This window comes from Crinia signifera, chromosome 11, assembly GCF_055691185.1.
Source record: "Crinia signifera chromosome 11, ASM5569118v1, whole genome shotgun sequence".
In the NCBI taxonomy this organism is placed as follows: domain Eukaryota; kingdom Metazoa; phylum Chordata; class Amphibia; order Anura; family Myobatrachidae; genus Crinia; species Crinia signifera.
The window spans coordinates 81401971-81415152 of record NC_139227.1 but is presented as its reverse complement, the minus strand read 5'-3'; the positions used below and the strand labels follow the sequence as shown (position 1 = coordinate 81415152).

The 13182-nt window shown below is 44.1% G+C and overlaps 2 protein-coding genes and 1 long non-coding RNA gene across 7 annotated transcripts in view; 2 read left to right on the top strand and 1 right to left on the bottom strand.

Annotated features, from left to right (window-relative positions):
- PIDD1 (p53-induced death domain protein 1) overlaps positions 1–4012 on the top strand; it is a 55569-nt gene extending 51557 nt beyond the window's left edge. For all 5 annotated transcript variants that reach the window (XM_083165400.1, XM_083165399.1, XM_083165397.1 and 2 more), the window contains exon 17: positions 3123–4012. In XM_083165400.1, coding sequence (XP_083021526.1) covers positions 3123–3366 — 244 coding nt within the window. In that variant the 3' untranslated portion in view covers positions 3367–4012. The remainder of the gene's footprint in view (positions 1–3122) is intronic.
- The window catches only part of LOC146046185 (uncharacterized), a 74106-nt gene that overhangs the window by 27651 nt on the left and 33273 nt on the right, over positions 1–13182 (bottom strand). The window lies entirely within an intron of this gene.
- Positions 12776–13182, top strand: part of SLC25A22 (solute carrier family 25 member 22) — a 62097-nt gene continuing 61690 nt past the window's right edge. The window contains exon 1 of the mRNA XM_083165402.1: positions 12776–13038. The gene's annotated coding sequence lies outside the window, so the exon portion shown is untranslated. The remainder of the gene's footprint in view (positions 13039–13182) is intronic.

Below are 13182 nucleotides of genomic sequence, written 5' to 3'. Positions count from 1 at the left end.
ATCGGGATTTTGACTGCATCCCACACAGACACTTAAACTCAATTAAACCTTTTGCTTTTGTCGACCTGTTGACCATGTCGACCTTCTGCCTGTCGATCTATTGACTGTTGACCTAGTGCTTGTCGACCTAATGATCCACAGCCGTAAAGACCCGTGCTTTAGCCAGAGAAGTGGAGGACCCCTGGGGCCTCAGTATGACTGCAGGAGGAAGGGAGGGGCATAGAGAGGGGGGAGCAGAATGGGTTGCGGCTAGAACAACTTCTTCTGTTTTTTTTTTTTTTTTTTGACTTTTCTCATCATGCACTGGGTCCACGTATACCTCGAGGGGGGAATATAAATCTGTGGTGAGCGAAGCGAGTCACCGTGTCTGAAGCGAACCCGCGAGGGTACAATCCATCTGAAATAAAATAACCTACACCTATGTATATTACATAGAAAATAAAAATTGCTGTGAGGGCATCTAACAACTTCTGCCCTCACCTAACGTCACATCCTGGTAAAAAAAAAAAAAAATAGAAGTGGATCTAGACACAACCAAGCAGAATGGGACAATGTCTGTTGGGGGAGAGTACAAGAAAAAAACAAAGAAAAAGCAGCGCTGTACCTTTAAAAAACTTTGAAATATTGGATGATCTTTACAATAGATTTATTAACAAAGTTTTTTAAAGGTACAGCGCTGCTTTTTCTTAGTTTTTTTTCTTGTACACAACCCACAGGAGTAACTAACCTGTTTCCTAGCAGCTGCTGGGAGACTACTCATTTCAAGCGCCCTTGAGTCCCAACCCTAGGTTGGTTCTCACCTCCTCCCCCCCCTTTTTTTTCTGTTGGGGAAGAGATGACAAATTAAACGCCCAGTGTAATAGTGTCACCATGCACCTGTCCATAGCAACTGCTGCCCCCCCCCCCGCATGGAGATCACACCCTGTAGTTAGCTGACCAATGCCGCATGTCCCTGGTTTTCATTGTGACCTTAACAATAAATACAATATGTTTGTATATCTATAGATAAAATACTAAAAGAAGTACATCCTACTCTGCAACACTTATACTGTATGTACTTTCACAACACTCCAAGCTAGGGATTTGAATATTGAACCTCTTATACCATATTCATACACTTATATTGTGAGCTATTAGCATGGGTTAAAGTGAGGGGGAACGTGGTGGAACTGAGGGGGTTATTTTGGTTCACTCTTTCTGACAAATTCCTTCTTAGGTGGACAAAACCATGTGCACTGCAGGTGGCAGATGTAACATGTGCAGAGAGAATTATATTTGGGTGAGTTATTTTGTTTCTGTGCAGGGAAAATACTGGCTGCTTTATTTTTACACTGCAATATAGATCTCACTTTGAAGTAAAACCCCACCCAAATCTAACTCTGCACATGTTACATCTGCCCCCCTTGCAGTGCACATGATTTTGTCCATCTAAGAAGGAACTTGTCAGAAAGATTGAACCAAAATAACCCCCTGAGTTCCACCACCTCTAATGGTAGGAAAAAGCCTGTCCCAGCGGCTTCTTCTTCTGGCACGGCGTATGCATACCTCCCAACATGACCCTCTCCAGGAGAGAGGGACTTCCCTCATAATATATGATTGCCATCACCTGTTTCACACTGGTTAATTGATAAGAAAGGTGCTTCAACACAGGTAATGGCAATCATTAATTAAGGGAGAAGTCCAGAAACAGAGCAATGTGTCCCTCCTGGAGAGGGTCATGTTGGGAGGTTTGCGTATGTCATGCCATCACCGCCACTGTAGTGATGAAGAGCCACTAAGAGGAGCAGGCTCTGTGCATGCTGAAGACAGGGTGAGAGGGGGCTGAAGGAACTCAGAGGTGGGGAAGCTGCTGGAGGGACACAGGGCATGGAGCTGCTTAGGGACATGGACAGTGAGCTGTTGGAGTGACAGAGACAGATGTGTATAAGCAGCACTACTGTGGCCTTTATCTATAGAAGGGACACTACTATGTGGTGTAATATGAATCGGGTGCACTACATGCGGTGTACTGTGTATATGATTGTACTACTGTGTTTTTTGTAATTTTAATTGTTGAGTTACTATTGTGTGACAACACCCCTTCCTTGTGGGACCATTATCCCTTTATGTGAGGTAGGGCACAAATTCCCTGGCACTGGTCTAGGCTCTGCCTAATGAGTGGAAGGATATGATGGGGGGGGGGGCAAAAGCGGCTATTAATTACAAAGCAAAGCCTGCATGTCCAGCTTCTTGCACCTTATTACATTTAGCCCATGGAGTTATTTGCTACTGCATAGGAGACCTACTGTAGTTATTCTCAGCATATGATGGTAGATTGTAATGGTTAGTTTAAACCATTGCACCAGAGCAGACCTTTATAGTATGCAGAGATGTATCCAATCAATTGCAGCCACACACTAAATAGATCTTAAGTATGTAACATCAATTGTTTTATACTAACCTTTTATAAAGTTAGAATTGTTATGCTTCCCATGGGGATACATAAGGATGACTGGTAGTTGGAATACAGGCAGTCAGAAAACCAATGCCGGCATTGCTTTTGTGACTACCAGCATCCTGTCTGCCAGAATGCTGTATGCATCCCTTCCTATGCAAGAGCAAAAAGGTCAATGTTTTAGGTGTCTAACTGCAATGTACAAGGTTGGGATTTCAAACCCGTTAATTTGGCATGCTGAGAATTGTGTGTTTTATATACAAGGGGATGTAACTGTAAGTGCACTTATCAATCAAATGAGCCTACTGTTAGCTGGACGGGCTGTGTGGCCAGGAGCTGGGTGGGCGGGCGGTGCAGCTGGGAGCCGGGCAGTGCAGAAGAGACCAAGGCGGCCTGCACAGCCAGGGACAGGAGAAGCCGGTCAGTGTCTGAGCATGCGCATTCTAATCCCGAAACTTCTATTCATGGGACTGAAATCCTGGCAATTTTGGTGCCAAATCCCGGGATCCAGCCAATCTCGGGATTGGCCACCCTACCCAGGACATGTATATCTTGAATACCCCCCTCACCCTTAGCCCGGCTTTGACTTAAGTCTCAAATTCTACTTTCTTTTGCTGCTTGTACATAATAATGTCATGTATAGCTTGTCTTCTGACTAAAGGACCATGACTGTTCTCTGCCTCCTCAGCAAAGACGTGAACCAGATAGTCTTGGACATGTTGTTTTCTTGGGCCCAGAGGAACTCTTCTCAGCCAGACTGTGTGCAGAAGCTGGTGGAAGCCATGCGGGAAAGCAAGAGAAATGATATAGCAGACGAGATCGAAGATGTCATTACTTTGGGGAAAGAAAAGTACACACAGTCTATTCGAAGAGTAGGCCTCGACCAAGGCAACAGCAGTGAAGACTCAGCCATAGCAATGAGCCAGTCCTGAGGACACCATGCAGACGAGATGGTGCAAGAGAGACTTCTGACAAACGGCAAAATACAACCCTTACTGGATTAAGCCAATAGTGAAATGCTTGCCATGATTTTTGAGGCCTTTTTATTGCCAGATTTGCTGGGTATTCTGAGGCCACCATAAACAGATGTAATACATTTTGGATACTTTTGCATCGGGTCATATTTTAGATGCTTGGTTAAAATGAAATTTGTCCTGGAATTTATTTTTTATGTTTTTTTTTTTTTTTTTTTAAATATTCTTCTTTAAGTCAGGTGCCTATGCCTATATATAAATGTATGTATGTAAGATGCAGATATATTTAAAAAGCTGTATCATTAGAATTTTACTGACTACTAACTGGACTGTAAATCCGTTATTATCCATTGAAAGAAGCAGCTGTTCTACCATGGAAAATAAGTTATGAGATCCGTTGCACAATATAATACAGATACTTGTCTCTTGAAAACTATTATTATTATTATTATTTTTTTTATAATTGTGTAAATATATTTAAAGAAAATATTGTATGATGTCTGAGACATTTAAAACACATTTTAGGTGTGGCAACCTGTATTTCAGAAATTCATAGATACTGCATAATTCTAATTGCAGAATTTCATAATAAACCAAGACGTAAACTTGCATTTTCTGTCCTCATTTGACATTTGCCCTTTTTTTTTCTTTGGTATTGGCACATTCCTTCCATAACATACATACAGAAAAGCTACATATATTTCCCTGTGTAAATATATATGGGAATTTACGAAGATCGTGTAGGATCCGGTACGACCAGGATTTGCCTGAAAACTCTGCTAATTTACCAAGCTGCCTAGTTCTCAGGATTGGTATTTTCCTATATCGAACTCATTGGTATTTGGCTGCCGAGTTTCCCAGCAGCCAAATACAGAGGAAGCTGAAGCATCGCATGGATCAGTCAGATCTGTGCAATGCTTGTCTAGGTAAAAATAATAAGGAAAACAATTAAATAATAAAAAACTGTGTGGACCAAACCTCTGTGTCAAGATAGGTGAGTGTGTAATAAAGTTATACTTTATCTGTGTGTGTTATTGGGGTGTTGGTCATGTAGTTGAGTGGATGAGTGCCAGTTGGCTGAGATTGAACCCAGATAAAACAGAAGTCCTGATGATAAATCACAGGACAAGACGGCAGCATAGCCAACTGACAGGTCTTACGCACAGCATTAAAAGACTCTGATCATGTGCGGAATCTTGGTGTTGCCCTGGATAGTGGCCTGACACTTAAACATCAGGTGTCGGGGTAGCGTGGCTTGGATGCCATTCAGAGAAGACGCAGACTTCAGGAGCTCCTCTGCGACTTGGCTTGTCGGCTCCTACGGCACCCTCCGACCTCCATCTGGACTGTCCTGCCCATCACTACACCAGGGGTACCCCCCAGACGCATACCCTTGACATCAGGAGCTGCCTGGTGCTGCTGTCTACGCGCCGTACATCGTAGCCTACCCCACCGCGTCTGTCACCTGCGCCTCCGGTGCTGCGGTCCCTACCCTCCCGGGCAGCTCAGCGGGACAGGAGAAGGCGAGTGGCGCTGTCTGCGGCTTGCTGATTGGGACCTGTCTCCGCCCATATCTCCCGGTGACCAGAGGTAACACGCGCACAGCCCACTTCATATCAGGGCTGGGGCACCTTGTGCACGGAGGAGAGGCAGCCATCTTGTTTATTCACCTTTAATGAATATACATCTACACAGAGACACCCCTGATCTCCATACAACGCATCAGTCTTCAAGTACTTAAAATACTGATATTAACCTGACTTTGACTTATATAACATTGTTAACCTAATTCTATTCCTGTCCTGGTACTGCTGTACTTATGGATTGTACTGTAACTCCAATTGATTCTTCTTATGGTGGATCTGGAACAACATCCCACAAAACATTCCAAATGACTTAACCCTTTCTACTTAGGATCCAACTCAGTACTATCCCATTCATACATGGACTGTTTCCATTCTCAGGGTCAAATGCAGGATTTTCAGAAGGGGGTTTCTAGAGGGGCGGAGCAAAGCAAGTAGATTGACACTTAGGTGACCCAGTATTTGTCGGGTCAGTTAAAGTATTATAGATAGACCAAATGTATATAAATAATAATAATAATATATATATACACACATACACACACATATATATATATATATATATATATATATACATACATACACGGGCATCAACAGCAGTGTAGACCCCTAGGCATAGCAATGTATTGGGGCCTCTACCGATCCTCCAGTGGTAGGGGTGGGGGAAGCTTTGAGGTCCCCCGGGTGGTAGGGGGTATTATATCAACCGCTCAGCATGTAGGGCCTGGATCAGTAATTTCCACTTATTACCCCTTTACTGCACAGATGGTGGGAGATGGGGGCATTGGGCTGAATGAAGGGGCCCTGATACATAACTTCCAGGGTGGTAGAGGATGTTTAATACGCAGAGGAGGGGTGTATAGTGGAGTGGGCTTATTATTCATATTTTTCTGGTGAGAGGACAGCTTGCTTGACTGCAGATATATCCAGTTTCCGGAAATAGATTTATTAGATTTTAATGGAATTAAAAACTAGAGAATCCCACCTACCAAATGGTATTGGGGACTATGGGATCAGAGTTCAGGAGGCAGAGCAATCTGCCAACGAGAATATAAAACTACATACCAGGTGTGTGAGCTGGAGCAGTAACTAGCTGCTGGAAGGCTGACATCTCTGGTTCTGGGAACAGTAGACAACGCGACAATTGCGACGGATGTACCTGCTACCCACAATACACCTAATCCCTCAAATCCCCCCTTCTTTCTGTTATTGTATGAAGACATGGTGCGGGCTATAAAGGACACTATGGCCCGATACTACAACAACAGGAATTACAATTTGCAAATGAAGTCAAGGATTTAAAGTCCCAGCTAGAATCCACTGACATCCAAGTGGTCCCAAATGATCTAAGGCTTGGTGAGCATGAACAAGCTATAACGGAACTACAAGAACAAATGCAATCCGTAATCCAACAAAACCAGCAATTACGCAACAAGGTAGATGACCTCGAAAATAGATCACGCAGAAACAACCAGCGCCTAGTCGGACTTCCGGAATCTATACGTGGCCCTGAATTGGACCAATTTCTACAAACGACTCTACCTAATATTCTGGGGATCTCAGAAACCATTCCTCACTTCATTGTGGAAAGAGCACACCGTTTAGGCCCCACTAGAGATTCCCCGCGTACCCGTACGGTCATATTTCGATGCTTGAAGATGGCGCTATGGGTAGCCGCACGGAAAGCGGGTCGATTTGAATGGAACTCTCACCGACTTATGTTGTTCCAAGATTACTCTGCGGAAGTCTCCCGGGCCCAGGGACACATGACCCCGATCTGCTCAAGGTTGGTCCAATCCCTGACGAAATTTGCCCTTTTATTCCCTGCCAGACTACGCATCTTTAATGAAAAAGACTTTAAATATTTCACCACACCACAAGACGCAATCTCTTACCTAGATGAATGTGATGCTACGTCCACCAACGGCTGATTATTGACATTTTGACCTCATAACATGCTCTATCGTTCTGTTAAGTATAACACTTTTTAATATTGTCTCTTTACTTTTTTAATTTCTAAGATTGCCTTTAAAGTATATTTTACTTTATCTTTCATATGTCTATGTCACTGTTATAAAGTTACATGTTCTTTACTGGCGTTGCTTCCCTATGTTAGTGGTGGGTCTTGGCGTGGTATTTTTATCCATGGCGGTGCTGGCTCTACACCTAATTGCTTTGGAATTTATCTGTGTTTATTTTACCCCTATCTGCTATATTTCCTTATGTATCTCAAAGCTAGAACTCAGTTTTCTCTTAGTAGGAAGACTTCTTTTACTCATTTCTCTCTACTGTTTACACATAATTTTTTCTCTCTCTTTCTTTCTATCTATCCTTTTCTTATATATTCTGCTCTATTCTTGCACAGCCTTCATTGCGTACTTATATCTCTAACTGTAAAAGATATGTTTCTATCCTGCAACAGGTTGTGGGGGGTTCCCTGGTTACCACTTTCAGAACCACTATGACCAAATTGACCCCCTCCCATGGCTGACATAAAATTCTGCTCCTGGAATGTCCAGGGTATTAACTCGCCAGCCAAACACCGTAAGCTTCTCACATATCTCAATCTGATGAAAACAGATATATCCTTTCTACAAGAAACCCACCCCACTGATCTAGAACACCCTAAACTCTCTATGCTCCAACAGAAAGTATTGGCTTTTTCCTCATAATCCTCAAAATCAAGGGGTGTAGCCATATTAGCAAAAAAATCCCTGCCTATTACGGTGATCTCTCAGTCATCTGACCCTTATGGCCGATATATTTTGATTATGGTGGAACTATTTGGCATTCAATATGCTCTATGCAACCTTTATGCACCCAACTCCTATAAAATAATCATTTTTTTTAACCATTTTTAACCTTCTCTGTCCCCTCCAGGATAAGTGTATTATACTTGGTGGAGATTTCAATATAATCGCATCCCGGTGGATGGACCGTCAATCACAAGCTAACACTACCTTTAGACAAAAGAAACTGGGGGTGAGATTTAATAGGATGAGAGATTCAAAAAGTGAGAGATTTGGTAAGAAATCTCCAGTTTTTTTTAAGCTGCAATCATTTACACTGCAAAATCAAACTGGTGTTGCAGTGTAAATGATTGCCGCTTTAAAAAAACTGGAGATTTCTTACCAAATCTCTCACTTTCTGAATCTCTCATCCTATTAAATCTCACCCTGGGTATCAATTTTCTCACCTCCCAATTACACTTAACTGACGTATGGCGCCTACATCACCCCAAAGAGAGAGAGTACACATTATTTTCCTCTCCTTATAACTCTTACTCACGTATTGATTATTTATTAATATCTGACTCTAATGTAATCAGAGCATACTCATCTAATATTGAACCAATTACCCTTACAGATCACTCATTAATTTGGTTTACCTTTAAACCCCTTATCTCCTTAGGTAATTTTCGGTCCTGGCATTTCCAGGGTACCTACCTCCACTAAATTTAGGGATTCCATTTTGACCTTCTGGAACAATTATACATAGAACAAGAAAAACAGATACACTATGATGCATTGATACAACAATTGGGTGACAATAAAGTAAGCAGCAATAAATGTATTGGTACTTGTGTACTAGCACCGCTCCCATTGCATCGCAGACCATAAGGCATGCGATGGTATATGATGCGATGCGATGGCAGCTGATGTTATACAATTTTAAATTGTATACCATTGAATTGTATGGCATTGTATACATTATATCGCATATACAATGGTATGCGATTTAAAATTGTATAAGCACCCTAAAGGGTTTTCCCATGTTAAAAGTGGCCCCTATAAGTTAATGAAACGTGTTGGGTTTTACTATGTTAAAAGCACCCCCAACGGCACCCCTACTATCAACGCCAACCCAAAGCGTGGCGAGCGCAGCGAGCCCGTGTGGGGCGGCGGTACGCGTCCTACGACCTTTTCATACCCCCCACTATCCACGTCGACGTGGAGTTGATTTTATATAGTGTGGCGAGCCCGAAGCGTGGCGAGTGCAGCTAGCCCCGCGAGGGGACGCAGAAAACATGTAAAGTAATACGCGTCCCCTCGCGGGGCTCGGTGGCTCGCTACGCTCGCCACACTATATAAGATCAACTCCAGGCCGATGTGGATAGTGGGGGTATGAAAAGGTCGTAGGACGCGTACCGCTGCGCTCGCCACGCTTCGGGTTCACGTTCATAGTGGGGGTGGCGTGGGGGGTGCATTTAACATTGTAAGCCCCCATTAGGGTGCTTATACAATTAAACATCGTATAGGGAGCTTATACAATTTTAAATCGCATCGCAGTGCATCGGGTGTATGCCATGCGATGCGATTATATGTCGTGCAACCAAATATTGTGGGCGCCAAGTACCAATTTATTTTTAACATGCATGGAGATAAAAATGGCAAACTCCTCTCCCAATTACTACAAGGAGCTAGAATTAACTCAGCCATTGTGGCTCTGCGGGACAGCAAAGGAAAAGTAGTTTATGATGGACCAGACATCTTAAGTGTCTTATACCGATTTTATTCCTCGCTTTACGCCCAAGAACCAATTAATACTAATAACAAACAATCCTTCTGGAACAATATTTCTCTCCCTCAATTATCAGACACCCAGAAATCCACACTTATCGCACCTATCACTGAGGATGAGGTATCCTCGGCGATCAAAAATTTAAAATCCAACAAATCCCCTGGACCTGAAGGCCTTACGGGAGAATTTTATAGAATCCTTAAACCCACTATCATTACTACTCTCATTTCCTTTTACAATAAATTACTAGAGGGTCATTCTCCCACCCCCCCCCCCCCCCGTTATTTCAATGATGCCATTTTGAAAGTCCTCCCCAAATCGGGAAGGGATCCCACACTGCCAGGTTCGAGCATAAAGCCCCTTGGCATCGAGCATGAAGCCCCTTGGCATCGAGCATGAAGCCCCTTGGCATCGAGCATGAAGCCCCTTGGCATTGAGCATGTAGGTAAGTGGCACTTTTGTGTCAAATGTGTAATGGGCATTATGGTGTGTTATATAGTATGTAATGGGCATTACGGTGTGTTATATAGTATGTAATGGGCATTACGGTGTGTTATATAGTAAGTAATGGGCATTGCAGAGTGTTATATAGTATGTAATGGGCATTATGGTGTGTTATATAGTATGTAATGGGCATTACGGTGTGTTATATAGTATGTCATGGGCATTGCGGAGTGCTATATAGTATGTCATGGGCATTGCGGAGTGTTATATAGTATGTCATGGGCATTGCGGAGTGTTATATAGTATGTCATGGGCATTGCGTAGTGTTATATAGTATGTCATGGGCATTGCGGTGTGTTATATAGTATGTCATGGGCATTGCAGAGTGTTATATAGTATGTCATGGGTATTGCGGAGTGTTATATAGTATGGCATGGGCATTGCGGAGTGTTATCTAGTATGTCATGGGTATTACGGTGTGTTATATAGTATGTCATGGGCATTGCAGAGTGTTATATAGTATGTCATGGGCATTGCGGAGTGTTATATAGTATGTCATGGGCATTGCAGAGTGTTATATAGTATGTCATGGGCATTTTAGGAGTGTTATATAGTATGTCATGGGCATTGCGGAGTGTTATATAGTATGTCATGGGCATTGCGGAGTGTTATATAGTATGTCATGGGCATCATGTGTGGGCTTATGTGTAATTGGAGTTGCAAAGTTCACTAAAATGTGCAATGGGCATTACGGTGTGTGGTATAATGTTGGTCCGTGCCCACTTTTCACTGCGCAGGAGCCTCACCTACTACAAATTGGGGGGGGGGCGCGAAACATGCCCTTGCTCCGTGGCACCTAGCTACACCACTGAGTAGATTGCTTTCCTTTGGGGACCGCACCCCTCATTTGAGTCAATGTAAAAGCCCGGTGGAGTATCCATTCCCATGCCAGGGGTTGGAAAAGACCCTCGGTAGAAGCGGTCGCCACCAGCACATTTTGGCACTAGCACTGCGCACTTCCCTTTAAGTATGCTCACTTTGGGCCTCATTTATCAACTAGTATTTGTGGCTAAATCCCCCAAAACACCCGTTTTCGGGGGTTAACCGCAAATATTGAGTATCCCCCTAATGTATCACAGGGGACCGCAGCAGGAATCTCCGATGGGGAGGAGATTATGGGGGATGCGAAGGGGTACTTGTGTATTTTGGTGGCGCCCATCGCATCGCATACCATAACGCATGCGATGGTATGCGATGCAACGCGATTTCGGTGGTTAGTGTACGATGGCATACAATTTTCAAACCCTAATGGGTGCTTACAATGTTAAATGCACCCCCACGCCACCCCCCAACTATAAACGTTAACCACGCTTCGGGTTCACGTTTATAGTGGGGGGGTGGCGTGGGGGTGCATTTAACACTGTAAGCACCCATTAGGGTGCTCAAAAGCACCCTTCAGGGTGCTTATACAATTTTTCATCGTAGAGGGGGTCAAAATCGTATCGCATCGCATGCCATCGGGTACATGGCATGCGATGCGATACGATCATCGTACGATGCACAAATCGGGCGCCGCCAAAATACACAAGTACCTGCGAAGCTCCCTGATGTATCAACATCGGGCAGCCCGGCATCGCACCCCTGGGCTATCGCCATTCTGATATGGCGATAGCCCATTGTAGCCTATGGCTACGGGATCACACTGTCGAGCGGGGCAGTGCGGTCACAGGGGTCGCGGGGGTCAGCGCATAACCGTGCATGCGCAGACCCCCCGGCTTCCGGATCCAGGCATTGCAGGGACAGGCTCCTGTCCCTGCACACAGCAGGTCATACATTCGGGCGAAATGATCGCATTTTACAATGCGATACTGGGCGGTAATATTCCACCCAGAATGCATTGTAAATGCGATCAATGATAAATGGGGGCCTTTGTCCTCACCCTGGGCATTTTGGTTGGGACAGGATCATTTTTCTCTCCCTTTACCCTGACATTTTGTCTGGGAGCCTGTTATTTATTTATTCTTCAACTATCTTTACTCACATTTTCCGATGGCTATGAACCGTTGATGGTTATCTCAAGTGAGGGGCTGATAATAGATTGTGATTGTGAGGGGCACCTAACATAAACATTACATGGAGATATAAATGAGAGAGTTGTATAGAGGGAACCAATGTAGATCTTATGCTTAGGGTTTTATGTCACGACAAAGTCCTCTGTGCTGGAGGATGACTGCCTACTAGAAAATCAGTGAAAAATTTATGAAGCTACATAAAAAATTATTAAAATATTGTCACCTTTGTACACAAATTAAACAGGTACCGGAATAGTCACAGTATAGACTCACGTGAGTGCTTGTGCAAGCGCTTATACACAGTGTAGCTGTTTAGCCCATGCAGAGAGACGCTGCTCCATGTGCTGCCAGCAGAGGGCGCCCCTTGCCTATATCAGCATCTGTCACCCTGCTGGCACTCATTATAAAGCCACGGCATCTTATGCCGCTTATTGGGTCAAATATCACTTCTCTGCTCAGCCGATAAGAACAAGTGGTATATTGTCTGAGGCTGCAGATTTCACTGTCTAAAAATTAACTTGGAACTGCTGACTTCCTGCAAATTATTCGACTTCCCCCTTTTTCCAGTGTGCAGACTCATCACATTAACCCATCAGGGCACTCACAGTAGCTTAGAGTGCCATTATTCTGCATTACACATGCTGCAGGGAACACTGTGTGCATTCTCCCATGTCCCCTGTCTCTCAGTCTCCTGAAGTGAGCAGGATTTCCATCTGTACCTTCTCCTCTCCAATGAACGAGTGCTCCTCTCTGTCACACCCCCTCCCCTCTCTCTCTTTCTCTCCCTCTCTCTCTCTCCCCTGTAGGGGCAGGGTTCCTTATTTCACACACACACACACACAGAGATCTCTCACTCCCTCCCCTCAGTATCTCTCCTCCTCCATCCCTCTGTCTCCCTTCTGCATATCCCAATCCCTCGCCTCCACCTCTACATCAGGCAGGGAGTGGACTCCAGCAGCCTCATCCCAGTGACAAGGACCTGTCCCCCAGCTAACAGTGTCACCCAGCAGGTAAGATGTCACAGGAAGCTGCAGCCAGAGGAAATGCTGATCTTGCTGCAGCTCTGTTATTAATTCATGTGCGCTACAGCACATTGTAAATCCCTTTAACCTTCCCGCTGATGGTCTTTCAGGCAATGTGCGGCTATTAGTGCT